The sequence below is a fragment of the Myotis myotis genome, unplaced genomic scaffold, assembly GCF_014108235.1.
Source record: "Myotis myotis isolate mMyoMyo1 unplaced genomic scaffold, mMyoMyo1.p scaffold_m19_p_6, whole genome shotgun sequence".
Taxonomy (NCBI): Eukaryota; Metazoa; Chordata; class Mammalia; order Chiroptera; family Vespertilionidae; genus Myotis; species Myotis myotis.
In genome coordinates this window covers 5,611,366-5,639,034 of record NW_023416368.1, presented here as the reverse complement: position 1 = coordinate 5,639,034, position 27,669 = coordinate 5,611,366, and the positions used below count along the sequence as shown (strand labels likewise).

General features: G+C 56.7%; 1 protein-coding gene across 2 annotated transcripts in view; it reads right to left on the bottom strand.

Moving 5' to 3' along the window:
• STK10 (serine/threonine kinase 10) overlaps nt 1-27,669 on the bottom strand; it is a 76,668-nt gene that overhangs the window by 20,569 nt on the left and 28,430 nt on the right. For both annotated transcript variants that reach the window (XM_036313270.1, XM_036313271.1), the window contains 8 exons: nt 17,502-17,550; nt 16,127-16,276; nt 9,824-9,896; nt 8,755-8,949; nt 8,213-8,294; nt 5,096-5,230; nt 2,832-3,371; nt 261-391 (listed from right to left, as the gene is read on the bottom strand). In XM_036313270.1, coding sequence (XP_036169163.1) covers nt 261-391; nt 2,832-3,371; nt 5,096-5,230; nt 8,213-8,294; nt 8,755-8,949; nt 9,824-9,896; nt 16,127-16,276; nt 17,502-17,550 — 1,355 coding nt within the window. The remainder of the gene's footprint in view (nt 1-260; nt 392-2,831; nt 3,372-5,095; nt 5,231-8,212; nt 8,295-8,754; nt 8,950-9,823; nt 9,897-16,126; nt 16,277-17,501; nt 17,551-27,669) is intronic.

Sequence of the window (27,669 nt, the reverse complement as noted above, 5' to 3'; positions counted from 1 at the left end):
TAGAAGGGTGGGTGGGTGGATACATGCATGGGTGGACTGAGGACGGACAGATGAATGGATAGAAGGGTGGGTAGGTGGAATAGATAGATGGGTGAGGGAATGGGTGGGCTGGGGAGTGCAGCATCTCAAGCTAAAGCAGTTTCCTTTTGTCTCATTGATCCTTCACTTCATGCCGTAGACAGCTCTCTCACCCACCCCAGGCCCGTCCCTCCACCCCACCCCACCCCGTTAGCTCCCTCAGCACCCCTTCCCCAGCTTGCCTGAGGAATCTCATCTCCTCGTCCTTCTTCTCATCTTCGCTGATGATCTTGGAGGTGGTGATGCTCACCTCCACACCGTCCACCACAAACTTGCGCGTCCTCTTGAGGGTTTTATTGTGCAGCCTGGAGTCCTGGCAGGGGCAATCATTAGGCAAAGCTCAGCCTTTCAGCTAAGAGTCCGCGGGTGGCGCAGTGTGGCCGCACGCCCAGGGAGGGCGCGGCTGCCCACCTTCCCTTTGCTTCAAGCAGGGGTGTGAGTGTCTGAACTTATTACCCCCATTCCGCTCCCTGACCTTGGCCTTCAGACACTGCCCCATGCCGCGCCCCCTAGCGGCCAGCACTCCCACACACGGGACATTTCTAATCCTCTACCACCTACTGGCTCTATGACCCTGGGCAGGTCCCTTGTCCCGGCAGCCTCAGCTTCCTGGTCTTGTCGGAGGAGAAAAGCAGTGCTTGCCTCCCAGGTGGTTCAGTGAGAAAACGCGGGCCGGCTCTTGGCAACTGTGCAGCACTTGGTGTTTGCAGGCACAGTCTGGTGTGCACAACGCCAAAACCCAGAGCCCGGAAAACCACGTGCATAAGGGATTTGGCAGCCAAGCCTGATCTGACCTGAACTCCACTGGGCCACACCCGTCTGGAGGCACCAGGAGCTTATTCATAATCTTTATCTTTTCCTGTGAATAATCAGCATTTCTCAGGCTTGCAGAGCACCGCCCAGACTCCGGGAGCTGCTCACGGCCCTCGGCCAGTTCTCCCGAGTCCCATGCCGCCCGGCGCCTGCACTGGAGCCCGCAGGTCGCTCCCTCTCTAACCTCTCAGCTGGCTTCCGCGCTCCTGCTGTGCCCAGCCCTGCCTTTCCACCTGGCCTGGGGCCCCCAGCCCAGAGGGGGAGCGGAGGGCCCGGTGCTCCCCTCAGTCAGTCCCGGTGCCCTCGGTCGCTCGGACCCGGCTCCTGCTGTCGGGACGCAGGGGTTCTGGACATCATCACCCTGAACAGCCACCCCGACCCCTCTCCCCGCTGTGTCCGGCTCACGTGTCCTAGGACTCAATTCACGATGGTCACAGGGCCGCCCGTCTGAGGCAAGGCAGCCCCGGTGGACTCATCAGAACAGCCACGCCCGACTCCCTGCCATCAGCCAGCGGGAGCGTTCGCAGCGTCCTTGTCCTGGGGAAGGGGCGGGCCCCTCTTCTCCACTCCTTCAGTCTCTTTAACAGCGGTTCTCAGCCTTCCTGACGCCGGGCCCTTTCATACAGCTCCTCATGCTGTGGGGACCCCAATTCCATTGGTACAAAGTGAACATCATTAAAGCACAGTGATTCATCACAAAAACAGTATGTAAGTATATATGTGTTTTCCGATGGTCTTAGGCGACCCCGGTGAAAGGGTCGTTCGACCCCCAAAGGGGTCGCGACCCACAGGTGGAGAACCGCTGCTTTAAGAGGAGGGGAGACAGGCTCCTGTCCTAGGATGGGCCCGAGGCAGTGACCCATCGGAGCTGCTGCCTGCCCGTCCTGGCGGCCTCAGCACTGCGCCTTCTCCTGCCGCAGAGCCCGTGTGCAGTGGCTGCTTCAGTCCCTTCCCGTTGGCAAGTACTTCTGACTCTCTACTGTGTGTTTTCACCAAGTAAACAATGAAAGGAAAAACCAGAAAGATACAGGAACTTCCCTAACCTCGGCCTTGGTTGGGAGTGGGACCCTCAGTGTGGCCCAGGCAAGGAAGTGACCGGCGGTGACAGTGAGGGCGAGAGCATCCCGAGATCTGTCGGAGCCGCCAGCCCTCCGGCCACCGGAGGACAAGCACGAGGCCACGGCCCCAACGGGAAGGCAGAACGGCATGCGGGGCTCAGAGCCCAGAGCGTGGGTCTCCCCAGCCCCCAGTGCCCACCTGAGCCTCCGTCTGCTCATCTGCACACGGATGAAGGGGCCTCTTTCGCTTTATGTTGTTTTTAAAAGCACTTTGCAGTGCCAGGCCCTCAGCACAGCGGTCCTGTCGTTCACAGAGTTCCTCCCAGAAAGGCCGCTGAGCTGGGAGACGGCCCGAGCCCACTCCCTTTCACTGACTCCATCGCCACCACAAACAAGAGAACTTCCACTTCTAGAATCCTCTCCCCGATTTCACCAGGGCCTCTAACCAAACCCAATTTAAATGGAAACCAAGTTGAAACTTAAACCCAAACGAACTGTTTGCTATGACTAAATCCCAGATGAACTCGGATATTTTGAAAATTAAACTGAGTCGAACTAAAAGCCCCATTCCAGGGAGAGAGTCGGAAACATCAGTGGCGAGAGAGAACCGTCCATCGGCTGCTTCCTGCACGCCCCACACTGAGAAGCGAGCCCGCGACCCAGGCACGTGCCCTGACCGGAATCAAACTGTGAACTCCTGGTTCCTGTGTTGACGCTCAACCACTGAGCCACGCCAGCCGGGCAATAAAAATATCTTTTTAAAAAAGGAAAGAGCAATCCTTGTGAGCCACTTAGAAACGAAAGGCAGCCACCAACTGCTCTCAGAAACCCAAACGGAGCCGAACAGCCTGCTCCCGGCCTGCGCGCCACACGGGATGTTACCTTGATGGACAGAGAGCCCGTCTCTCTGTTCAGGGACAGGTCAGCTGACAGGGAGGTGCTGTAGTCCATGCTCTCGGAGGTGGACAGGCTGCCACAGTCCGAGTCCCTCTTGGAAGGAGAGGCCGGGGTGGGGAGCTCCAGGCTGCCGTTGGCCAGCTTCTCGCTGCCCAAGGTCTCCAGGGCGCTGCTGATGGGGCGGCTCTGGCTTGTCTTCCGGGGCCGGTTGGCTGTGGGACTGAGGTCCCCAGCCTGGTCAGCCCCCTGCTTCTCCTCGGGCACCTGAATTCTGGCGCCCATCGACACTGGCCGGGACTTGCGGAGAGGCACGGGCACGGCGAGGCCATTCTCATTCCCAGCGGCCACATCCGGGGGCTTCGTGGTCTGGAGGGAACTGTCCCCAGAGGGCAGGCTGGGCCCGTTCTCCCGGTCCTGAGGCTGGCCGGGTGGCACTGGAGTGACAGGTGGCTCCTGGAGAGGCTTGTTGGCATCAAGGCTCACCTGACTCACCTCAGAAGAGGTGCGAGTGTGGTCCCCTAGGGGCTAGAGGAAAAGAAAAGACAGTCAAGGCCACGCCGCTGTCTGTACAAGGCAACAGCCAGAAACACAGACGCCGACAGGGTGACGTGGGCCCAGGCTGAGGAGATGAGTAGGTATCACTTCCAGCAAGCCACAGTCCTCACCACTCCCGACTGCCTAACCAGCAGCCACAGTACTACTTGTTCTGAGGAACAGGAGTCTTCTGATTGTCTCAAATCTTAGTTTAATGCCTGTTATTCTTCCTAGGAGTGCAGGCAACTGTGGCCAGCGGCTGCTCAGCTCCAGCCAATGTGACAGTGTGGGAAAATGGGTCCCCTCTGGCCAGACCTTCCAAATTTTTCAGGACAAGCCAGAATCTGACTTTCACATGACAGCTCCTGATTTTCAGATGGCAACTAGTTAAAGGCTTTTTTAAAATTGCATAAAATCCAAAATAAACTTACCCAAGACTAGATTCCACCTGCCAGCCACTAACTTATTTTTTCTTTTGATTTCAGAGAGAGGAAGGGAGAGGGAGAGAAGGATAGAAACAACGAGAATCATTGATTGGCTGCCTCTTGCACGCCCCCAACTGGGGGTCAAGCCCCCAACCCAGGCATATGCCCTGACTGGGAATCAAACCTGTGACCTCTTGGTTCATGGGTTGATGCTCAACCACTGAGCTACACTGGCCGGGCCAGCCACTCAAGTTTCGTTTCATTTTTGGAACTTTTGGGGGGTGGAAAGTATCGGAAATTTTGCTATTAAGAAACAGAACACTCATTTATCTAAATAAAACCTCAGTGTTCAGCCTAACGCATAAAGTGAGCACCACACAGCCACCATCCAGGTGAGGAGTGGAACCGTGCCCCGCCCCAGGGAACCCCTGCCGGGCCAACCCTTCCCCTTGACATAATCGCTGTCCTGACTCCGGTCTCTAAGTGCTGTTGGTCGGTCTGCCTGTTTTTAGACTTGATACTGATGCACTCACAATTCCCTTGGGTCCTGACAACCGTTGTTTTGACCTTGCATATGGAAGCTTCCAGAAGCAACTCTAACCCAACTTCTTCAGCACCCAGAGCAAGGGCTCAGAAGCTCAGATCTGATCCTGTCCTCCCACACCAACGCCCAGCTCCTGCCTCACGAGGTCCAAGGCGCCATCTGTATTGGGGAGTGAATGTCCTCCCAGAGGCCCTCCCCAGCCGACTGGACCCGCCATCCAACAACGCAGGACAGGCCCCGCCCACAGGCATGTTCACTGGCTCACATGGTTTTAATATTTAAATTAGCTTTCCTTTAAATTTAAGTCCAGCCAAGTGCTGACACTGCAGGTGGGTTACCACCGTGCCCAGACACGGGTCCCCTGGGCACTCGGGGAGGTCGGGCGGGGCCTGCCGCCTCTGACCACGTGCAGCCCGTACCCGATCCCCACACAGGACACTCAAGGCAGGCTCGTTGTGGATGTGAGCCACCACGGGAAAGGCTGGGAAGCAAGAGCAGCAGCCACCTGTTACAAATTGGTATCTCGTGGAAATCTAGATTCTGGTCTTTCCTGAAAATTGACGGGACCCGCCAACACGCCCTGGCCCACGTGCCAGCTTACGTAACCTGTGGCATGGGAGCCGGTGACCTCCAAGCTGGGGAGACACAGAAAGGAATCCTTCCTGCTCCTCTGGGCGCCCCCCTCACAGGAGCCAAGGCCTGCGGGGGGCCTGTCCCTCCCCAGCACCCATTCTTCCGGGCCTTACCGAGGTGGCGTCCACGGAGTCCTCCTCCTCCCCCTCCTCCCGGCCGTCTTCAATCTCCTCCATCACCTCGGCCTTGGCCTCGGCCACCAGCTCCCGCAGAGCCTTGTTACTGGTGACGCCGCTGACGAAGGGATGCTGCGGGGACAGGACACAGATTAGCCCGGCTGGGCAAGGAGGGCAGGCAGAGGGAGACCCAGAGGAAGCTCAGAAAGTCCTGTGTGTGGCGGAAAGAGGGCAAATCCCGACTGCCCGTCACCGGCTGTGTGACACTGAGCGAGTCACTTACCCTCTCTGGGCGGCAGACACCTCACCTCTGCAGTAGAGACGATGCTGCCAAACCCACCAGGAGGTCATGGCCATTAAAAAGATAACGCCTGCCCTAACCGGTTTGGCTCAGTGGATAGAGCATCGGCCTGCGGACTCAAGGGTCCCGGGTTCAATTCCGGTCAAGGGCATGTACCTTGGTTGCGGGCACATCCCCAGTGGGGAGTGTGCAGGAGGCAACTGATCGGTGTTTCTCTCTCATCTATGTTTCTAACTCTCTATCCCTCTCCGTTCCTCTCTGTAAAAAATCAATAAAATATATTAAAAAAAAAAAAAGCTAACGCCTACAGAGGTGCGCGGCCGAAGCAGGAGCTGAAGCAATGCGGGGGGGCGGTCTGTTTGCACATTGCTTATTTTCTTTTAAAAAGAGGGGCCAGGGTCACAAATCGCCAGTATTCCCCATATTTTTCACATATCTAAGACTTGGAGTGACCACCACTCCAGAGAGAACACTCCCCTCACCTGGAAAAGGTCCCTGTACCCCGGCAGTCAGCACCAGACCCCCCTGCCCAGCTCAGAGGCGTCCTGCCCGCCCGCTCTTCAGCGTCACATGAACAGAGTCCGCCAGTACGCCACCCCCCGTGGCTGAAACTCGTGTCCCCTCCCTGTCGTGTGCACTGGCGAACTGTCCCTTTTGTAACCCTGTGCAGTGTTTTGACTGCGTGACTATGTCAGCTCGTGCGTGCGTTCGTTCCGCTGCGGACGGACATGTGTGTTGCTTCCTGTTTGGGGTGCCTGTGAGTAAAGCTGCCAAGAACACACTGACACGTGTCTGCAGTGGACATGTGTGTCTGCAGAAGTGTGTGGCCGTGTGTGCATTCCCCTCCGCGGCTCACAGAAATGTCACGTCTCTCACAGGCCTTGCAAAACACCGAAGCTGCTGGGGCCTCAGCAGACGTCCAGTCCCGAGGCGGGCGGGCTGGAGGGGGGGCTGGAGGGCGGGGGGGGGGGAGCACCACCAGTTCTGCGGGGGCGCTGGGAAGCCACGATATGGAACGACCTGTGTCTCCCAGCCGGGTGACCCCCCAAGCCTGCCTGCACCTGGGCGTCCTCACCGGGGCAGGGGGTGTGCCCCACCCCTCCCGCTGGGGAAGAGGCAGTGAGCCCCGGCGGCCTGCGCTAAGCTCAGCCCTGACGTGTCTTCTGTATCTCAGCGATCGCCCATCTCTCCTGCGGCCTTTTCTGTCTCCCGCCGAGTCCCTCCGGCAGGACATTTTCCAGCCGCGGAACGGAAATTCCCGGCTCAGCTCAGGGCTCCGCGTCTGCCAGGCGGGGATGGAGGACAGCTGTCCCTTCCCAGAGGAATGTCCTGGAGGCCGGAGGTGCCGGCTCACAGGAAACAGCTGGCCCCCAGCGGCCGGAGCTCCTGTGACACAGGCCCGCCCCCTCTGGCTGGACCGCCCGCCGCCTCCCAGCACTGCCCCACCTGACCCCACAGGCCCAGGAAAGGGGCCTCTGGTCAAATACACCACGGGGACCTGCGGGGGCGGCCGGGCCTCCAACACACGGGCCCCACTGCCCCACCTGACCCCACAGGCCCAGGAAAGGGGCCTCTGGTCAAATACACCACGGGGACCTGCCGGGGCGGCCGGGCCTCCAACACACGGGCCCCACTGTCCCACCTGACCCCACAGGCCCAGGAAAGGGGCCTCTGGTCAAATACACCACGGGGACCTGCGGGGGCAGCCGGGCCTCCAACACATGGGCCCCACTGTCCCACCTGGCCCCACAGGCCCAGGAAAGGAGGCCTCCGGTCAAATACACCACAGGGACCTGCGGGGGCAGCCGGGCCCCCAACACACAGGCCCCACTGTCCCACCTGGTCTCTCTCCATTTGGTCAGTAATTCTCTTCAACCCGTCAAACATCGACGAGCCTAGTGCTTCATCGTGAGGCTACGCTCTTTCTAGAACCTTCTCGCTTAATCCTCACAGCCACCCTGCCAAGGGGACATGGCTGTCATCCCCACCTCAGAGCAAGAACCAAGTCAGAGAGGGCAAGCCACTCGCCCCGGGAGGCCCGGCAGGAAGGGATGTGAACCAGGGCTTCCCACTGCGGCCCACACACCGTCCCCACGGTGCCTTCCTCCCAGAGGAGCGCGGGCGTCTCACGCCTGTCCCGGCTCGGCGCTGGGGGCCTCAGCGTGTCCGTGTGACCGGCAGCCTGAGCCGCGTGTGCCCTCGCGCCTTCTCTCCGCCTCCCGCTGCTCTAACAGGTCACGGTGGAGAGCACGCGGCCTGAGTCCTGCGTGTCCTCGTGGGAACCATCGAATCCAGGGTGGACACACCACTCCACTCTCATCTCCAGCCCCCTGCGCTCACCCGGCTCCTCGCCAGGCCTCCTGGCTCTTCCCGGCTCATGCCACGCGTGCTCACCCCCGACCTTGGCCTCCGCGCTGGCCGGCCCTCGCCGCCTCTGGGTGTTGCTCACACAGAAAGCCCGCTGTGTCCTCCCTCTGCAGGAGCGCCACCCCTCCGGCCGCCCCCGCCCGTGCTGTTCTCTCCAGAGCCTTCGTCTCCCCTGCCAAGTGCCCAACTCTGCCCGTCTGCCCGGCGCCCCCACAGGACACCAGATCCATGAGGACCGGGCTGGGGGCCCCCTTCCCGGCCGCCCTTCCCGCACGGGAGCCGGCGTTTAGGAGGCGCCCAGGAGCGTGGGTCGCTGAGTGAGTGGTGTGCACGCGGCCACCTGGGCCGGGTGAGGAAGGCATCGGCTCCCAGGTCATGGCCGATCTCTGCCATCTGCCCCCCAAGGAAGGCCAGGCGGCAGGGCGGCCCCGGGAGGGGGGCCTCACCTCCAGGAGCTGCGCCGCGCTGGGCCGCGTCTCCGGGTTCTTGTCCAGCGCCGTCTTCAGGAAGTCTCGGAACTCCGCGGACCTGGGGGGCGGGGGCAGCAGTCAGCTCAGACTCCCCATGTCAGGCTCCACTCCCGGGGTCTGTGCTTCCCACACACGCCCGCCAAGGGACAAAGGGCGCCTTCACGGGCTGACAGGCGGAGGCGGCGGGGCCGGCGCGATGACCTTGTCATGGACATCACTGTGCCGACGGGACGTGGAAATCAGAGGCGCGGGGACTTGCCCCAGGCACAGCCGTACTCGGGTTCAAGGCCGAGCCCCAGACCCTGGCCCAAGGTCGTGCCCGGTGGCCGCTGGGCTCCCCTGGGCTCTTGTTCCCACCGTGGGACCCGTGTCGCTGAGTCACAGTCTGCTGGGAGGGCGCGCCCGTGGGGAGAGCACAGAGGGGAGCAAGAGGCCAGGAGGGCCCAGGTCCCCACCTCCCCGCACCCCGCAGCCCCGCTCCCGGCCACCGGCCCTCCAGCAACACCCCTGCTCCTTACCACTTGGAAGGGGTGAGCAGCGTGGGGGGGTCCGACTTGGCGATCTTGAGCAGGACCCGCATGGGGTTGAGCTCATGGTGCGGGGGCTCGATCTGGGCCATCTCGATGAGAGTGATGCCCAGGGACCAGATGTCGGCTTTGCAGTCGTACGGGGTGTCCTTCATGGTCTCGCACATCACCACCTCGGGGGCCATCCTGAACCAACCAAGCGACAACAGAGGGCTAAGCACCTGGCCTCCGCCGGCGCTTCTCAGAGACTCGGGGTCAAGGGCCAGCACTTCCCGAGTCACAGTTTGCATCACTGTCCATCCCACTGTCTTGCTGAGATGTCTTCATACAGAAAGACGCCCTCCAAGCGGCTCCTGGCCACGGCCTGCTGCAGTTCCCGATGCCTGCCACAAGGTGGCAGCCACAATCCAGAACACAGTCCTGGGGAGGGTGGGTGGGGGCAGAGGGGAAGGGGCCCAGAAAAGACAGCACAGGAAGGGCAGTGGAGAGAATACAACAGCCGGAGAGAAGGGACAGGAGACAGGAGGAGGAAGAGGAATGAAAGGGCAGAGAGAGAGAATAAAAGGGTGAGTAATAAGCAAGAAGGAACCTAACCCCACAATGGGAATTAATGCACATGAAAAATAGAGTAGTTAGCTGTGGGTTTTTTTCCCCAAAGGGATAGTTTCGGAAAAGCAGGAAATGCCAAGGACTAGAGGAGTCCAGGGAGACTTCACGCGGGGGCAGGCACTGAGCTGGGTTACTCACCTCCAGCCCCAGCCCGGGCCCTCAATCGCTACTTGCTGAACCATTTTGGGGGGAATTCCAGTTACAGTGCTGTTGATGGAGCCTGTCCTCCGTGCACCAGCCCATGTAACCCTCACAATTACTCCCTAAGTGGGTGCCATTATGTGTCCGATTTTACAGGTCAGCAAACAGGCACAGGGATGCTAGGCACGAGCATGTGGTGGGGACCGGGCTCAGACCTCCTGTCCGGAGGTCACCAGCCACAGGTCACCGTGGGGAGTCTGAGGCTTCACACTGTGTCCACCATTCCCTTTCCAGAAGCCACCTGACTCACCAGTAAGGCGTTCCGATGAAGGAATCTCGTTTCTGCAGAGTTTTCAGATTCTTGGCAGACACACCAAAGTCAGCTGCAAGACACAAACCTCAGATAGAGTATTTGGCGCACATTCTCCATCCACAGCCTGGGTGTGGTTTCGGAGACACCCGCTCCAGATCAGCCACCAAATGCCAACTTCTACCTCGCAAACTAGTGATCATTAAAAACGCATCTGCTGCCCTAACCGGTTTGGCTCAGTGGATAGAGCGTCGGCCTGCGGACTCAAGGGTCCCAGCTTCGATTCCGGTCAAGGGCATGTACCTTGGTTGCGGGCACATTCCCAGTAGGGGGTGTGCAGGAGGCAGCTGATCGATGTTTCTCTCTCATCGATGTTTCTAGCTCTCTATCCCTCTCCCTTCTTCTCTGTAAAAAAAATCAATAAAATATATTTTTAAAAATAAAATAAAAATAAATAAAAATGCATCTGTTGTCAGGATGTACTAAGACATGAACTTCCTACTTGCTAATGAGAGAATAACTGAAGAGCCTTCTTCTAGAAAAGCAGTTTGACAACAAATCACAAGAATCTTCAAAATACCCAGACTCTCTGAGCCAGTAATTCCAAATCGTGACATCTACCCTAATAAAATCATCCTACATAAAACAAAAACTGTGCACACTGATGTTCACCAAAGTGCTACTGTTACGGAAAAATTAAAAGCAAGCATAACTGCTTAGCTTTCAGGGAGCAGTTTTAATTAGCGATGATCGCACCTTGGGTACACCCCAATGGCTATGGTACTGTCACTAAGCAAGCTTCGGGAGTAATTTTAAATGTTTCACATACATTACATAACACACCCTGTGCTTTCCACAAATATTTAAGATGCTCTCTCTCTCTCTCTCATACACACGCATGCGTAAATGGAGAAATTAGGAGAGGTAAGGTAAGGTAAATGGTAAACAATCAGACAGGTTAAGAAAAGTTTATAAACCCCATATGATCGAGTGTTTTACAGTCTTTAAAATTAGTATGTAAGTATTTTATTCCATACTTTAATACTAAATTATGCACATTAATACATATCAATATTAAACATTTACTATGTATTTAATATTAACATTTACTATGTAAATACTTTAACACTTAACAATATGAAGATATTTTATGTTTATACTTATAAGCTGGGTGGGAAAGGGGAGATGCACAGGTGACTATATTGTATGGTCAAAATTATGCCCATCTCCCAAAAAAGGGCAAGGATGTACATTGACCTGACGTGGAGGACATAACCAAAATGTGTACATGGTTGTCGGTGGGTGGTGAGACCAGACAGGTTTCTTCTGTCTTTCTGAATTCCTCACATTTGCTATGGTGAGCATGTATGATTTTCAGGACTAACAAAAAATGAATATAACTTATCTTTTTGTTTTGTTTTTTATTGATTTAGAGAGAGAGAGAGAGAAAGAGAGGAACATCGATTATGCAGTCACTGGTTGATTCTTGTATGTGCCCTGACCAGGGATGGAACCTGAAACCTTGGTGCACTGGGCAGATGCTCTAACCAACTGAGCTACCAGCAGGGCAAACCGTTTCTCTTTAAGCCCCACACCCAGCGCCACCAGTGCACCGAGCAGAATCCAGTGGGGCCAGGGAATCTCCCCAGCGCCCTGGACTTTGGGACTAAGTTTCATCTTGATTAAAAAATAAACTCAGGAGGAAGCAACACCCTGAGAGAGCGGGCAATGGTCAGCGTAGCTTTGTCACAAGAAACTGCTAAGTTGTTACAACCGCAGCCACTCCTGGGGCCTCGGCCTGAGTCTCAGAATGAGCCGCCCCGAACCCCAGCAGGTGACACCGCGGAATTCAATCCCCTGCAAACCAGGGGGGAGCACAGCGCCGAGTGGGCCTGAGCGCCAGGAAGCGGGGCTCCGGTCTTGGCTCTTGTGTTTCACGGGCAGCAGAGAAGGGGGAGCAGGCAGGGAGCGGGGCAGTTCCCAAGCCCGACCCTCGGTTTCCCGGCCTGTGACGGGGATGGTGACACGGCACCGTGGAACTACGTTGTCGGGAGGATTAAATGACACGGGAGAGCACTCGGCTCCGGCCCCCGAGCCAGGAGCCTGAGATTTGGAGGCTGGGGCAAGGCTGAGGTTAGGAGAGCTGGCCTCTGACCCCAGCTGCTCAGACAGACAGCAGTGGCTCAGCTGATGACGACCCTTGACCCTGGCAGGGACAGTCTGGCCTGAGAGGGAGGAGGGCCGGGGCCTGCCACCACCCAGCTGCTGCGGGGGGAGGTACCAACCCAGGTGAGGACCCAGCGCTGCTGCTCCCCGCCCCTCTGGGCTCCTGGTAGGAATGGGCAGAGGCTCACCTGCCCGCTGGGTGCCCCCGGGCCCAGCTCCCCTGCAAACACCACAGCGGAGGGCGCGTCATCCCGGGGAATCTTTCTCGCAGACCCACTGAGGCTCCCCCCCACCCACTCACACCCCCGCCCCCCGCCCTGCCGGTCCCTTCCAAAGAAGGGACAGAACAGCAGAAACCACCAGCTTTCGCGGTGACACCACTTGGTCCCCAGAGCCAGCGAGGAGTGCGATGGCTCTTGGGTAGCTGCTCCTTCCCCTTCGGTCCCACAAGAAGGCCCGTCAGGAGGGGGGCGGCCCCTCCCGCAGCCAGGGTGGCCCCAGCCGTCTGCGCCCTGAATGCAGTTTGCTCTCTGATGGGTGGGTGGCTGCCCTCTGACAATTCAAGGGGGTTTCTCTTCTGCTGAAAACCGCCTCCTCCTCCCATTTGGAAACAAGCATCAGAGACAGGGCAGCGGGCAGGTAGGGATTCGCTTCATCAACTGACATTTCCATAGGAACAGACCAGCCCGGCCGCCGGCCAGCGTGACTCAGACGCTGAGCATCGACCTATGAACCAGGAGATCACAGTTCAATTCCCTGCGATCCACGATTCTCTCTCATCACTGATGTTTCTCTCTCTCCCTATCCCTTCCTCCCTGAAATCCATAAAAATATATTTTAAAAAAGAGGCCAGTCACTCCTGCTCTGTCCACAGCGCCAGGCCCGCAGCTGGCCCGCGCCGCACGCCAGGGTTAGGGAACCCAGACGGGGCTAGAACGCCTTTCCTCGGGAACCTTCAGGAAAACATGGCCACGCGGGGCTTAAGAAGCGTGTTCGACGGCAATTCTACTTCTAGAAACAGATCCTCGAAACCAGATTTATAAGACGAAGCAATATTCAAGGGAGTGAGAAACCGAAAGAAAAGTCCGTCGCTGCTGGAACCCGGTTGGGGAACAGTAAGATAAACTGTGGTCCCCAGACCGGGGAGTAGTACGCAGCCCTGAAGAAGAACGAGGCCGTGACCGCACATACTAACTGGGCGTGTCTCCATAACAAGCTGCTGCCCGACCAGTGCACATCACAGTGGACAGCACGCTTCCGGAAGGGCCCTCAGGAACGGCACACGCGTGTTGTATGTGCCCAGGGCCCACACACCCGGAAACGGGTCTGGAGGCGGCACCGAACCCTCACTAGTGACTCCCTCCCCAGGAGTGAGAGTGGGTGTGGGCAGTGCACTGAGAGGCCTTACGTTTTTACTTCATGAACTTTTATTCTTTTTTTTATACTTTTTTTCTTTTTAATGTGTTTTTGTTGATTTTTAGAGAAAGAGGAAGAGGGATAAATAAACATTGATGAGAGAGAAACATCATTGATCAGATGCCTCCTGCACGCCCCCTACTGGGGATCGAGCCTGCAACCCGGGCATGTGTGCTGACCAGGGACCTCCTGGTTCACGAGTTCTCAACCACTGAGCCACACCGGCCGGGCTCTTTAATGAAGAGTACACATCGCTTTTATGGTTTCAAAAGCTGGCAGGCATATGGCAAAGATTTTGGAGTTTTGGGGTCTTTACTTTTGTTCTTTCTTTTTTTAAAACCCAGCGGGAGCGGGCCAGGATGTGGTGAAAGAACTTCTCCATCCGGGAGGGGTGGTGAGGGGGAGGGGACGGGAACCACCAGTGTGCAGGGCACCCGACCCAGGTTTTAACGAAAGCCTGAAACGCCGCCCAAAGCCCACATTCGCTCTGAGAGCTCCTAAAGGTGCTCGCACAGAGACTCAGACGCGAGCAGACGTGTTCCTCGCCGCCTCCGTTAGAGGAAACCAGGGGAGGAGAAACCTACAAATCCAACTTGAGGGGCTCCATAGGTAAATCACGGTTTACGCACGTGGCCGAAGGCAAGGAAAACATTAACCACGTTTCTGAGAAATATTTAAGGTGCAGGAGAAAACGTCCTGATATTGTTCAATTAGAAAAAAAAATCAGACTGGAAAACTATATATGCACTACAATCCCAACTTTAAAAAAAATACATATTTATCTGCCCTAACCGGTGTGGCTCAGTGGATAGAGCGCCGGCCTGCGGGCTGAAGGGTCCCATGTTCGATTCTGGCCAAGGGCATGTACCTTGGTTGCGGACACATCCCCAGCAGGGGGTGTGCAGGAGGCAGCTGATCGATGTTTCTCTCTCATCGATGTTTCTAACTCTCTATCCCTTACCCTTCCTCTCTGTAAAAAATCAATAGAATATATTTTAAAAAATAAACAAAAATTCTTCTAAAAAAAATACATATTTATCTAATAAAAGCTAGTATTTATTGAGACCTTACTGGTGTGTAGCACCATGCAAAGAGATTCATGCCTCTCATTTATATCTGCCTTGGTGTGTCATTTGCATACATCTGCATATATATTCCTATGCACGGTAATCTGATCTAGGACCCTGTGGGCGGGGAAAACTTATTATACCCAATTTACAGATGAGAAAACTGAAGTTAGGGACTAAGTAACTTGTAACCAGCTCTTCCTTCTCTGTGGGTCCACCCATTCCAAACTCTATCTCTATACTCACTTATACACACATTTCCCCCCTGATTAACAAGGCAATCTATATATATAAAAGCCAAGAGACCAGAACAACCAGAATGACTGGTCCCTATGTCACGCACTACGGCCGGCCAACAGGCCGGATCGGGGGTGGGACCAGCCGGCCAACCTCCCATGGTCCCGCCCCCTGGCCAGCCTGGCCCCGATCAGCCCCAATAGGGGTGGGGCAGCCGGACCCCAACCATGCATGAATTCGTGCACTGGGCCTCTAGTACTGCTTATAAAAAACTCAAACGTTTAACTGATTATAAAGCAGGGGTCCTCAAACTACAGCCCGCGGGCCACATGCAAATACAAATATTGTATTTGTTCCCGTTTTGTTTTTTTACTTCAAAATAAGATATGTGCAGTGTGCATAGGAACTTGTTCATAGCTTTTTTTAACCTATAGTCCAGCCCTCCAACGGTCTGAGGGACAGTGAACTGGCCCCCTGCTTAAAAAGTTTGAGGACCCTTGTTATAAAGTCTCCATAATCTGGTGGAGATAAAACAGTTAGGAATTCGCTACCCACGGCTCAGATGTGTTTATTTACAGCATTTAAATTATTTATATTTACATTATTTATGTAATTTAATATTATGAGAAGTGAAATAATCCAATCTGCAAAAGATAAATATCACATGATCTCACCTATTTGTGGAATCTAATGAACAGAACGAACTGACCAACAAAAACAAGACCCGAAGCAGAGAGGCCTGGAGCAGGCGGACATACCTCGATGCGGGGTTGGGGGGATGAGAAGAGATAAGGAAGGAACTTACATGCTCACATATACTGCCCATGGACACGGGCAACAAGGTGGTGGAGGTCTGGGGGGTGACTAGGGGCTGAGACGAGGGAGGTAAAGGGGGGGAAGTGGGAGATAGCTGTAATACTATCGACAATAAAAAATCCAGTGAGAGAAAAGACATAAACAAACACGGCTGTGACACGTGTGCCTGATGCACGCCTTTCTCTCCGGGAGGGACGCAGGGCTGGCCTCCACCTGTCACTCTCACTGAAATTCTTGCGATTGGACGCAACAGCAAAGGGCGAGACCAGCCCCCCGCCCACCTCCACTGCGGGCCTTGGGGCAGGGCTGCTCTTTGTCTGGAGGGGCCGAGGGCCGTCCTGTGTGCTGGATGCTGAGTGTCCCCACCTCTACACACCAGGTGCCAGTGTCCCTCCCCTGGTTGTGACAACCACAGGCGTCCCCGGGGGACAAAATCACCATCAACCGAGAGCCCACGGGAACCGCAGGGGCCCAGGGGTCCAGAGCAGGTGAGGAGGGCTGTCATGTCCTGGGGGCCTGGCAGCGAGGCTCCCACACTCGCCCCTCCTGCCCGCAGAGGCCGTGGGGCTCGGCCCCGCACTCCGCCGGCAGCCGCCCTTACCCAGCCGGATGTCGCCCTCCAGGGTCATCAGCACGTTGCCGGCCTTCAGGTCCCGGTGGATGATCTTCTTGCCGTGCAGGAAGTGGAGGGCTTCTAGCATCTGGCGGCAAACGACCTGAATCTGGGGCTCGGTGAGGCCTCGGTCCAGCTCTGGAACAGAGAGATCTACTGTCAATTCTGCAAGCGCTCGCTGCGGGCACCTCAAGGTCAGGCCCACAGCAGGTGCACGAAATCTAACACCATCAACACCGCGAGCAGTGACTGTGTGCCAGGCTCACCTCTAAGCACCTCCCTTGTTACCTGTGCCCTCCTCACAGCAGCCTTCTGGCGCGGGCACAATTATCTCCCCATTCTACAGATGAAGAAACTGAGCCTCCGAGGTCAGGTCACTTGCTCAAGGTCACAAAACAGCGGTGATGACTACTGTATTTTTTTGTTATTGCCCAAGCTTGCTGGGGACATCAAGACTTGACAACAGCCCTGGCTGGTGTTGCTCAGTGATTAGAGTGTTGGCCCACGCACTGAAGGCTCGTGGGTTCCACTCCTGGTCAAGGTCACATACCTGGGTTTACAGGTTCGATCCTTGGCCCCAATCTGGGCGAGTGTAGGAGGCCAACCAATAAATGTGTCTCTTTCACACTGATGTTTCTCTCTCTCTCTCCCTTCTCCCTCCCTCCCTTCCATTCTCTCTAAACATGAATGGAAAAATAGTCTCAAGTGAGGATTATAAAAAGACAGAGAGAGAGAGACTTGACAACCGCCCTGGCCAGTGTGGCTGGGTTGGAGGGTCATCCCATACACTGAAAGGTGAAGGGTTCAATTCCCAGGCAGGGCACATACATGCCTGGATTGCAGGTTTGATCCCTGGTCGGTTGGGGCAGGTATGGAGAGCATACGGAAGGCAACTCATCAATATTTCTCTCACACATTGATGTTGCTCTCCCATTCCCTCCCCAACTCTCCCCCTTTCCGCTCTCTAAATCAATAAAAAGCATATCCTCATGTAAGAAAATATTTTTTAATTTTTTAAAAAAGACAACATCCCCATTCAGCTTTTACAAAATGGGGGGTGGGGATCCCCACTTTTCAAAGAACTTCCCTCAGGTGTCTCCTCGTCACCTCCTAAGAGTGCTGTGGGGTTGGGCCAAGGCATCGTCACATCCGTCTTATGGCCGAGAAGGCTCAAGGGGGCAAGTGAGCAGAATGGGTTGGTCTTCCCACCAGAGTCCTGCTTCTCTACCTGACCCTAACCCCTGCCCCCGAAAGGGGACAGAGCGGGCGGTGCTCACAGGTCCGGGGAATCACTGGGGTGGGCGTGAAGGACGCCTGCCCTAGACAGAGCCAACCCCCACACCCTGGACCAAGGAAGACTCACCCAGCATGATGGCATCCACAGCTCCCCCCGCACAGAACTCGATCATGATCTGCAGAGAACACAGCAAGGCAAGGATGAGCAGGGCGCAGCTGACGAGATGGGGGGATCCCAGCTCCCGCCTCTCCTCCTCCTGCCCCAGGGACTGTGCCGTCTGTACCACCACCACCCCCACCCCAAACCCTCACAGGAGGCTCCAACACCCAGAGGAGCTGCTGGGGCACCTCATTTATCAGAAAAAGAAGCCAGGTTGCCATGGGCACCCCAGGTCCAGCCGAGCCCACACCCTCCCTTCCCCCTCAGCCTGTGGTGCTCACGCTTCCCCGCCGCCCAGCTGCCCCATTTCTGTGCGTGACAGCAGGTATCAGAGGACACCTCAGCCCACATGCAAGCTGTCCACGTCCCCCGAGTCCCAGCACCTGTCTCTCGGCCTCTTCGTCTCCCAGAGCCTGGGGCTCCGGCTGCCTCGGGCCTGGAGGGGCGGCTCAGGGAGAAACCAAGGCCAGAAAGGGGATGGATGTGATGACCAAGGACACAGACTGTCAGCGGCAGGTCCCAGACTGGAAAGCAGGTTTACTAACCCGCAGGTCACTCAGGCAAGCATTCCTTCGCTCCTCACTCACCCACTCACTCAATAACTCACTCACTCAATAACTCACTCACTCACTCACTCACTCATTCACTCACTCACTCAATAACTCACTCACTCACTCATTCATTCACTCACTCACTCATTCATTCCTTCACTCACTCACTCGTTCATTCCTTCACTCACTCACTCATTCATTCACTCACTCATTCCTTCACTCCTCACTCACTCACTCAATAATTCACTCACTCACTCACTCACTCATTTACTCACTCATTCAATCACTCACTTGCTCATTCATTCACTCACTCATTCAACCACTCACTCATTTATCACTCACTCACTCACTCACTCAATAATTCACTCACTCACTCATTTACTCACTCATTCAATCACTCACTTGCTCATTCATTCACTCACTCATTCAACCACTCACTCACTCATTCATCAATTCACTCACTCATTCATCCTTCATTCACTCATTCACTCATTCATTCATTCATTCACTTACACATCATTCATTCAACACACACCCCTGGGAGCAGGCCCTAGGAGAATCACGAGACCCAGGCCCCAGGGGCTCCCAGCCCAGTGCAGGGGATGGAAAAGGGCAATTAGAGTAAAAAGTGCCCTGAGTACCCACACAGGCTCCCCCTCTGGTCTCCTCCCATCTTCACTCCCACCCCCTCTGGGCCCCTATTTGTAAACATGCTTTCTCTTTTTGCTTGAAGCGCAGATTCAGTTGGGTGGGAAGGGTGGAAAGTGACACAAACTTCAAGATGCTCCAGAATCTCTCCCTCCTTCGGCTCCTGGCCCCTGCTGGCTGGGAAGTCCCTCCAACCCAGAGGCACACACACGGCCCCAGGGGCGGTCAGAAGGGCAGACAGCTCCTGAGTCTAACTGGGCACAGCCCAAAAGGAAAGGGCGGTAGACGGCCCACGTCCTGGCAGTGCCACTGGCCTGGCAGTGTGCCCCTGGTTGGGTCAGCCACAGCCTCTCCCCAAGCGAACGTCCTCACCACCTCTCCCTCCAACAGCATCAAGACAGTCAAGTGAACAACACACCAACTAGCATGGACTTGTTAAACCTCTAGCAATCGGAGTCACCAGAAAGCGCCACACTTGTCACGCTTGGACGATGTTCCTTAGCTTCCTACAAAAATACGCTCTCCGAGAACTAGCTTATCAACACACCCAGTTATTACCAAGAGTCCGTGGGAGCAGTGGCCAAACCCAGCGGTTCCCGCCTGGTTCAGGGGAAGTTCCCACACACCACGCCCTCACCCCAGTCCACGACCCGCCCTCACCCCAGCCCACGACCTCCTCCCGGGTTCGCGCCAGGAAAGCAGAGCTTCCCACCAGCCTGGCTCCTTCCTCTTCTGCAGCCCCTGCTGCTTCCCTTTTCTTCTTTGACTTTTGCGCCTTGGCTGCTGGGACGCTCTGAGCTTAGCTTCGGTTTTATTCCCATAAATAAAGGCACCAATCCTTGGCTGTACGCCAGGACTGAACCCACGCTATTTCACAATTTGTGTGTTGACCGCGACACCGTGCTTTTAGGAAATCGCTGCCCCCCACCCGCACGTACGAAGCTGGAAGCGCTCTCTGACACAGCAGTCCCCACGTGAATCAGGGCGTGGGTCAGGGTGAGGATCCGGCATCCTCTTCGTAAACATTGCCCAGTAAAGTGGTTAGCTTTTCCTTCTTTTTTTGAAAGTGTTTTTCTTTCCTCCTGTTCGTTTTAAATGCTTCAAGGCTTCATGCCTTTTGTAGTGATGATGAAAAAAAAAATTGACCAGCAGCCCCTTCAGTGCACAGGACGATGCTCAACCAACTGAGCCACTGGCCAGGGCCCATCACATGGGTCTCAACACCTCCCTCTCAGCTCCTCAGGGCTAGGGCTGCAGGGGACTCTCAGAAATGCAGGGGATTTGATTCGCAAAACAATAACCGCAATAAGTAATTATACCTAAAATAGTCACCTTCATGCCTTAGGAAGTTACTAAATATGCATGCTTAGGAAAGAGAAAGCACATACATCAGTACCCAGGGGAGGACTGCAAGGGGTCTGTACTTGTACGCTCCACATTTTAGTCAATGAACATAAAATTTTATATTAGAGCCCTGGCCAGTTTGGCTCAGTGGATGGAGTGTCAGCCTGTGGACTGGAGGGCCTGGGTTCGATTCCGGTCAAGGGCACATGCCCGGGTTGCGGGCTCCATCCCCAGTAGGGGGCGTGCAGGAGGCAGCCGATCAATGATTCTCTCTCCCTATCCCTTCCTCTCTGAAATCAATAAAAAGTATATTTTTAAAAAATAAAATTTTATATTAGAAATAAACTTTTTTTTTTACTGGAAAGAACTGGCCTAACATAACCCCAGGTTGCAGATGTACGTATTCATCTGAGAGCGGGGGTGCCTGTGCCCACGGCGCCCTGGGGTGAAAGGAGGCTCCGGGGGATCCAGGGTTCCTGGGTGCAAGCTCAGGCCTCCGAGCCCTCCTTCCACAAGCCCCAACTCCAACGGCTCCCGGGACCAAGGACCGACTCCTCGACCCCACGGACGCTGGTCCTTCCTGCTCCCTCAAGAGGGCGGCAAGCAGCTGTGGCTCGGGTTTTCTCAGGACCTGGAGAAGGGAGGCTTGTGATCAGTCCGACCCATGGACAACTATCACTCAGGGCGAACCAGGGGCCATAAAAGTAGTATTCAATCAACAAACACTATCTGGGCTGCTAGTGTGTGACAAGCCTGGGGACTGGTGACCTAGGACAAATCAGACAGGTCCCTGCCCCACGGCCACAGGCAGAGGCAGACACAGAGATGAGCCGTGGTGATGCATTTCAGGGAAGCCTATGGTTGAAGTGGTAACCAGGCCTGGAGCTACCCTGGAGGGCTTCCCAGAGGAGGAGACATCCAGGCTGGTTTCTGAAAGGCAAATTTACCAGGTGAAGAAAGACAACAACATTCCAGGCAGAACACAACACGTGCAGAGGGTGGCCGCCTGGAAGCCTGTGGAAGGGGGAAGAGGAAAGGGGGAGGGGGAAGTGTTCCACGAGGCTGGAAGGATAGGAAGAGAGCAGGCTGCAAAGGTGGACTGGAACTGGAACATCCCAAGGCATGAACTGGACCCTGAGAGCCTGTGCGTGTGTCTGGGGAGAGGCGCTGAAGGGTTTTAACAAGGGGTGCTGCACTCAGGTTTCTGCTTCAGGGACACCCCGGATGTGTTAACTCTGGAAGCTGGGAAAGCAGGGAACGGTGGATTTAGGGCAAACAGCAAACCTTTCCCTTCCTGAAACAGCCATGAGAGCGGGATGGGACACACCTCACCCCCCCATCAGGGGGACTCTCTGCCTTTGCCCTGATGGCTGGTTCAGGGCTGGTCTGATCACAACAAAGCTGGTGAGGTTTTGAGGGGGTGGGTGTGTTTTTTTTTAATATATATTTTTATTGATGATTTCAGAGAGGGAGGGAGAGGGAGAGAGATAGAAACATCAATGATAAGAGAGAATCATTGATCAGCTGCCTCCTACACACACACACAGACACACATACACACACACACCCCACTGGGGATCGAGCTCACAACTCAGGTATGTGCCCAGACCAGAATCGAACCCAAGACCCCTCAGTCTGATGCTCTATCCACTGAGCAAACCAGCCAGGGCGGCGCTGGTGAGTTCTGGTGAGTTAGGAAGCGCAGGGCCCTGATGGGTGCAGGCAGCCACCTGGCACCACGAGGGAAGCCAGTGTGAAGGCAGCTGATACAAAGAGGAGGGCAGAGAGAATAAGGGTGACAGCCCTGCTCCAACTCCCCCTCAAACCTGACCTCCCTCCGGACTTTTCAATCAGGACACGCAAGCCAGTGAATGTCTCCTGTTGTTCAAGTTCGTCTGAGTTGACACTTCTCTGTTACTTGTCACGGAAAGTATCCAATCGCACATTTGGCAAGAGGTACTGAGGCTGAACTGGGCAACGGGAGGAGGCCAAGGACGCTATCCCGTGGGGCAAGGGCGATTTCCCAGGAATCTCTGGTGCGACCCGCGGACAACACTGCACAGGGGCCCTGAAGCCTGAGCAGGCACAGAACCCCCCGGGGGCTTGTTAAACCACCGACGGGCGGCCCGCGTGGCTCAGTGGTCGAGCGTCGACCTATGAACCCGGAGGTCACGATTCGATTCCCAGTCAGGGCACCTGCCCGGACTGCAGGCTCGATCCCCCCATGTGGGGCGTGCAGGAGGCAGCCGATCCATGATTCCATCTCGTCATTGGTGTTTCTCTCTTTTTCTCTCTCTCCCTCTCCCTTCCTCTCTGAAATCAACAAATATATTAAATAAATTAAAAACAAACACACAAAGACGGGTCCCACCCCAGAGTTTCTGCTATGGGGGGTCTGGGGTGGAGCCCACGAGTCTGTGTTTCTAACTAATGACCCGGGGGTGCTGCTGCTGGTCCCCGGACCACACTTTGAGAACCACCGCTGGATAGGCATTCACAGAGGAGCAAGAGGCCGGAAGAGGACTGACTCCTGGAGACAAACCGGCGGACTGTCGCCTCTCAGTAGCTCAACTTCCTCATCGGTGCTTCTCTCACTTCTCCCGGCTCTGACCCAGAGCGAGGGCCGGGGCGGGAGCCGCGATCCCCCACTGAGCCTCCCCAGCGGGGGGTGGAGAAGCCCTGGGCAGCGGCAAAGAGGCTTTAGGGATTCGCATTAGGAAACAGGGTAGACGGAAACAGATGGCCCTTTTCAACGAGCATCTTGGAAAAACAACCAGGCGGTCAGCCTGAGCTTGGATTCGGGAAGCGCGTCCCAGTACGGGGGGCGCTGGCTTTCCCCGGGCCCCCTTCTCAGCCCAGGACCCTCCCCGGCTCTCGGAGCTCGGTGTCCCTGAGACCTCGGCCCACAGACACGCTCCTACGTGCCCGACGGGGGAGGGGGTGCAGATGGGGACGAAGGCAGCCTGCACTCGACTTTCCTCTCGGGCTGGGGGCCAAAGGAAACTGAAACCTGTGTTTGCCTCCAACCCCGTCCGTTTAGACTAAGCAGCTGTCAGGGCAGCCTGAGGGACAGGGCCCGGCCACATGATCCTGGCGGCCACATCCCCCTCCGATCATTCATTCATTCATTCATTCGTGGGTTCCCCAGGCACCTTCCCTGGACTGCGCTGCAGCCGCCATGGGGACGATAGCACTGTGCACACAGCCCCATTCAGCAAGCTCGCTCTCCGCCCCGGGCCCTGGGACAGGTCCCTCTACCCTCCTCTGGAGCTGTGCAAAGGAGGGCCCAGCTCAACACCCCCCAGGACGGGGCGCCCCAGGATGTCTCATCTCTCCTCTTTACCAGATGGACGCTGCAGGACTAAACGCTGACAAGGGTGCTGCGCCCAGCTGGCGTCCACCTCAATCACACAGAGCCCCACGCGGCAGCTGCCACCTCTCACAGGGGAAGCGGTGGCCAGGCCGCTTCACCAGGGTCAGCCTCCGTTTCCCCGCCGTGACATTTAACGGGATGGAAAGTGCACCCTGGGCCAGGCCCCATGCGGCGTGCTGTGCGTGGATCATCTCACTCTCACCATTTGAGGTGGGAATCCTAAAAAAGTGCCTGTGCGCCGTGGGGTTTATTGTGAGGATTAACCAGGATAATGTGTTCCGGCCACTTAGGACAGCCCCCGGCACACAGTCAGTCACTGCTTGAGAAACGTTACAAACTACTGTCAGCATTCGGTGACACCTTATTCCTATTTTGCAGACGGGGAAACTGAGGCTCAAAAGGTGACACAACCGCTACGCGGCAGAGCCAGGATCTGGCCTGGGCCTATGTGGGTGCCAAGTCTGGGCTCCGGCCTCTGCCTGATGAAAGAGACCCGGGGACCCCATCGTGCCTTCCCTGTGCCTCCAGGAGGAAGCAGAGTGCGGGAGTCGCGCACAGCCCCCGGGTGGTGACAGCAAGGGCCCCTCCGCCTCCTTCCTTCAGCCCTCACCGGGCCCCTGATCAGCTCACGCACACCGAGTGAGCTTGCTCACCCAGAGATAAGGGAGCTGGGATGTCCCGGCCCAGATAACAGCACCCTGGGGCCACCCAAAGGTCCAAACATGAAGCTTTACAGCCCGCAGGCCGCAGGACCAAGCGGCAGACCTGGGTCAGCAATGCCAAAGCCGCGGTCCCCGAGAGACAACCGAAGCACGGCCAAGCCGGCGGCGAGGCGTCCACATCCTGCGACCACACGCGCTCTGGGCACGGGTCCCTCCCTCCCAGCCTTTCCCGAAGCCGCAGGGGCACCGGGGACAGGAAGGTGCTCAGTGAGTCCACGTGGGCAGCGCTCCTGGAACTAAATTAAGTCAGTGCAGCCGGGGGGTCTGGACACGGTCCCAGATCTGCCACCGTCCTTCTGTGGGCCGGTCACAGCCCCTTTCCTGCTTGAGCCTCAGTTTCCCCACCTGGAAGCTTTCAGCAGCTGTAAAGTCATTTGCAACAACGACATTGTAGGGTTCAAGGTGACTGAAGTCACTTTATCACTGACTGGGCAGTTTATATTTACGAAAGTCCATTCATACCCACTCTCAGAGCCTGGGACCAGTACATGACCAGTAAGTGTGTGACGGATGGGTGGATGAATGAATGGATGTGAATGCAGCGTTTCAGTGACCTTAAGATGCTCAGAAATCAGGGCAAACAGCCAGAAGGTGACTAACAGAGCTGACGATCGGCTTCTGCAAAGACAGCCAGACTCGGCAAGCCTGCCCCGCCTCCTCCGTCCCCCACGAGACGCGACGCGGCTGCCATCGCTGAGCCTGATGCGGGCCTGGCCCTGTGCTCAGCATTCTCTAAGCGCTCCCTTATGCACCCCTGTGAGCAGCTGTGGGGCAAACTCAGGTTTGGTGGGAAAGGGCTCCCCCAAAGCCGCTCAGCTTCTAGGTGACAAACCCCGGTCAGCCTGACTCCAAGGCACGAGGACACTGAGGGGTGCAGCCTGGAGCAGACCCCTTCCCTCTGGGCCGCTCCTTCCAGGGGAAGCCGGGCATCTACTGCAGTCGCCCAGGCCTCCCTCCCAGAGAGCACTGCCCCCGCCCATCAGCAGACAGGCTCCTGCTGCTCCAGAGGCCTGCAGAAAGGAGCCCAGAGTCACCCCAAAACACACAGCGGTCAGCACACAAACGCCTCCGCTTCTCAGCAGCCTTCCCTGGAGGAGGAGTCCCAACAATGTGGCCATTGAGGGCTGCCCACACCCACAGGCCGCCCAGGAACGCTGGCCTGGTTCCGCATTCCCCTCCCCCCTCCCCACATGGGCAAGTCCCAGGGCATCTCTGGGGTGGCCCTGAGGCGACTCAGATTCCGTTGCCTACACCTCCTCCGACACTGTCCAGCCCAGAGGGCAGGAGCACTGGCCCTGGGTCAGCATCCCCTGACCTTATGTCCAAAGGCTGCCCCGGGTGACTGTGGGCACATGCCTAACCTCTCTGAGCCTCCATGTCCTCATCTGTGACCTGGGAACAACACAGTCCTGCCCTGAGGGTCTGGGGGACAGCATGTGGAAACACAACAGACACTCCTAGCCAGAGGGGACCCCTAGCCAGAGGGGGACACCGAATCAGAGGGGACCCCTAGCCCAAGAGGACTCCTAGCCAGAGGGGACTCCTAGCCAAAGGGGACACCTAGCCAGAGGGGACACCGAGCCAGAGGGGACTCCTAGCCAAAGGGGACACCGAGCCAGAGGGGACTCCTAGCCAGGGGAGACTCCTAGCCAAAGGGGACACCTAGCCAGAGGGGACCCCTAGCCCGAGGGGACTCCTAGACTGAGGGTACTCCTAGCCCAAGGGGACTCCTAGCCAGAGGAGACCCCTAGCCAAAGGGGACACCGAGCCAGAGGGGGCCCCCTAGCCCAAGGGGGACATCTAGCCCGAGGGGATACTTAGCCAGAGGGGACCCCTAGCCAGAGCGGGACACGGAGCCCAAGGCAGACAGGCAGTCACCGCCATCATCCTGGCGATCACCACCACCGTTAGGGTTGAGACCAGATTCCAGGGAGATGCAAACTGAACTTCCAGCCCCTGGGCAGCTCTGTGGCCGCACATTTTTGATCGGCTTGAGCGTGTCTGTCCCGCCACCATTCCCTAAAGCCAGCTGTGCTGAGGCTCGAGCTGGCCACTCTGTGCCTGAGGGACAGGACCCGGGGAGGGGCCAGGAGATGGACTGATCCGTACGGAGTGAGCGGGGTCACGGGAAATGCAGACACACCTGCAAGGAGACGGCGTTTTCAACTCCAGCTGCTCAAGGTTTGTGGCAGCTGACATGGTCCTTGAGGGACAAGCAGGATTTGACGGGGAAGAGACGGAGGGGGTGACGACGTGGAGATATGGGCGTGGCAGCGGGGCCAGGAAGGTGGCTCGGGGTGGGTGTTCATGCCTTTTGCACCCCTAGGGCAGCCCCCAGCGCTGCTCAACTCATTCCCTGAGGGCACAGGCCTCCAAGGAACCCATATGCCTGAGTAAATGAGGTGAACACTGGGGTCAGACAGCCTGGCTCCCATTCTCCTGGCACTAACGGAACAGCTTTGAGACAAGTTCAGAGATCCGAGCCTCAGTCTACTCACCTGTCAAGTGGGTGTACCTGTAGGGCCTGCCTCCTAGGTGGTGAGTAAATGGGATGTGAGTGACAACAGGAGGAGTGTGCCCGGTGACATTGGGGGCAGGGTCAGGTGGCTCACTAAACCCACGTGGACATGCTTGGGAATGTGGCCGGACCACAGAGCCACCCCTGCCCCTGTGGACGTGACACAGAGACCCCAGTGCGGCCACTCCAACGGCGGGGTCCCAGGCAAACCCCCAGTCACCCGGCCTGCCTGTCACATCTGTGGGTCTCCGCCTGCTCCCAGCCGGGGACACTGCCTAAACCGGGCGGTCACCCAGGGTCACCCAGCCAGTGAGTCCCAGATCCGGGGAGAGCTCGGGTCCCCGCTCCCGCCCAGCGCCCCTCTGCACACTGTGGCTTTCACCACGCACAGTGTTGCCAGCTACTTTCTTTTTTTTTTAATTTATTTATTTTAAATGTGTTTTTTATTGATTTCAAAGAGAAGAAGGGAAAGGGAGAGAGAGAATCATTGATGGGCTGCCTCCTGCACACCCCCCACCAGGGATCAAGCCTGCAACCCAGCACGTGCCCTGACCGGGAATCAAACCGTGACCTCCTGGTTCATAGGTGGACGCTCAATCACTGAGCCACGCCGGCCGGGCTTGCGGGCGGGCTGCCTCCTACTGCCAGTCCCTTCACAGTCCGGCTTTTTCAGGGCAGAGATGCAACCTCTGTCGGTGGCCAACAGCTGGCTTCTGAGCCCGAGGGGACCAGCCACAGAAACCCTGGTGGGTGACGTGTGGTCACATGGACACATGTGGCCAGCGGGCCCGCCCGCCCACACCCTGCTTTGGCCCTGGGACCTGCTCTTCCTCTTTGCTAAACGTTCACTTTCAGATAAGAAGCCACACCCTGAAAGGCACACGGTCACTCCATCAGGGACACACTCACACACACTCACACACACACACACACACACACACACACACGCAGCTTGGTACACGTGTACAGGAAGCTCACA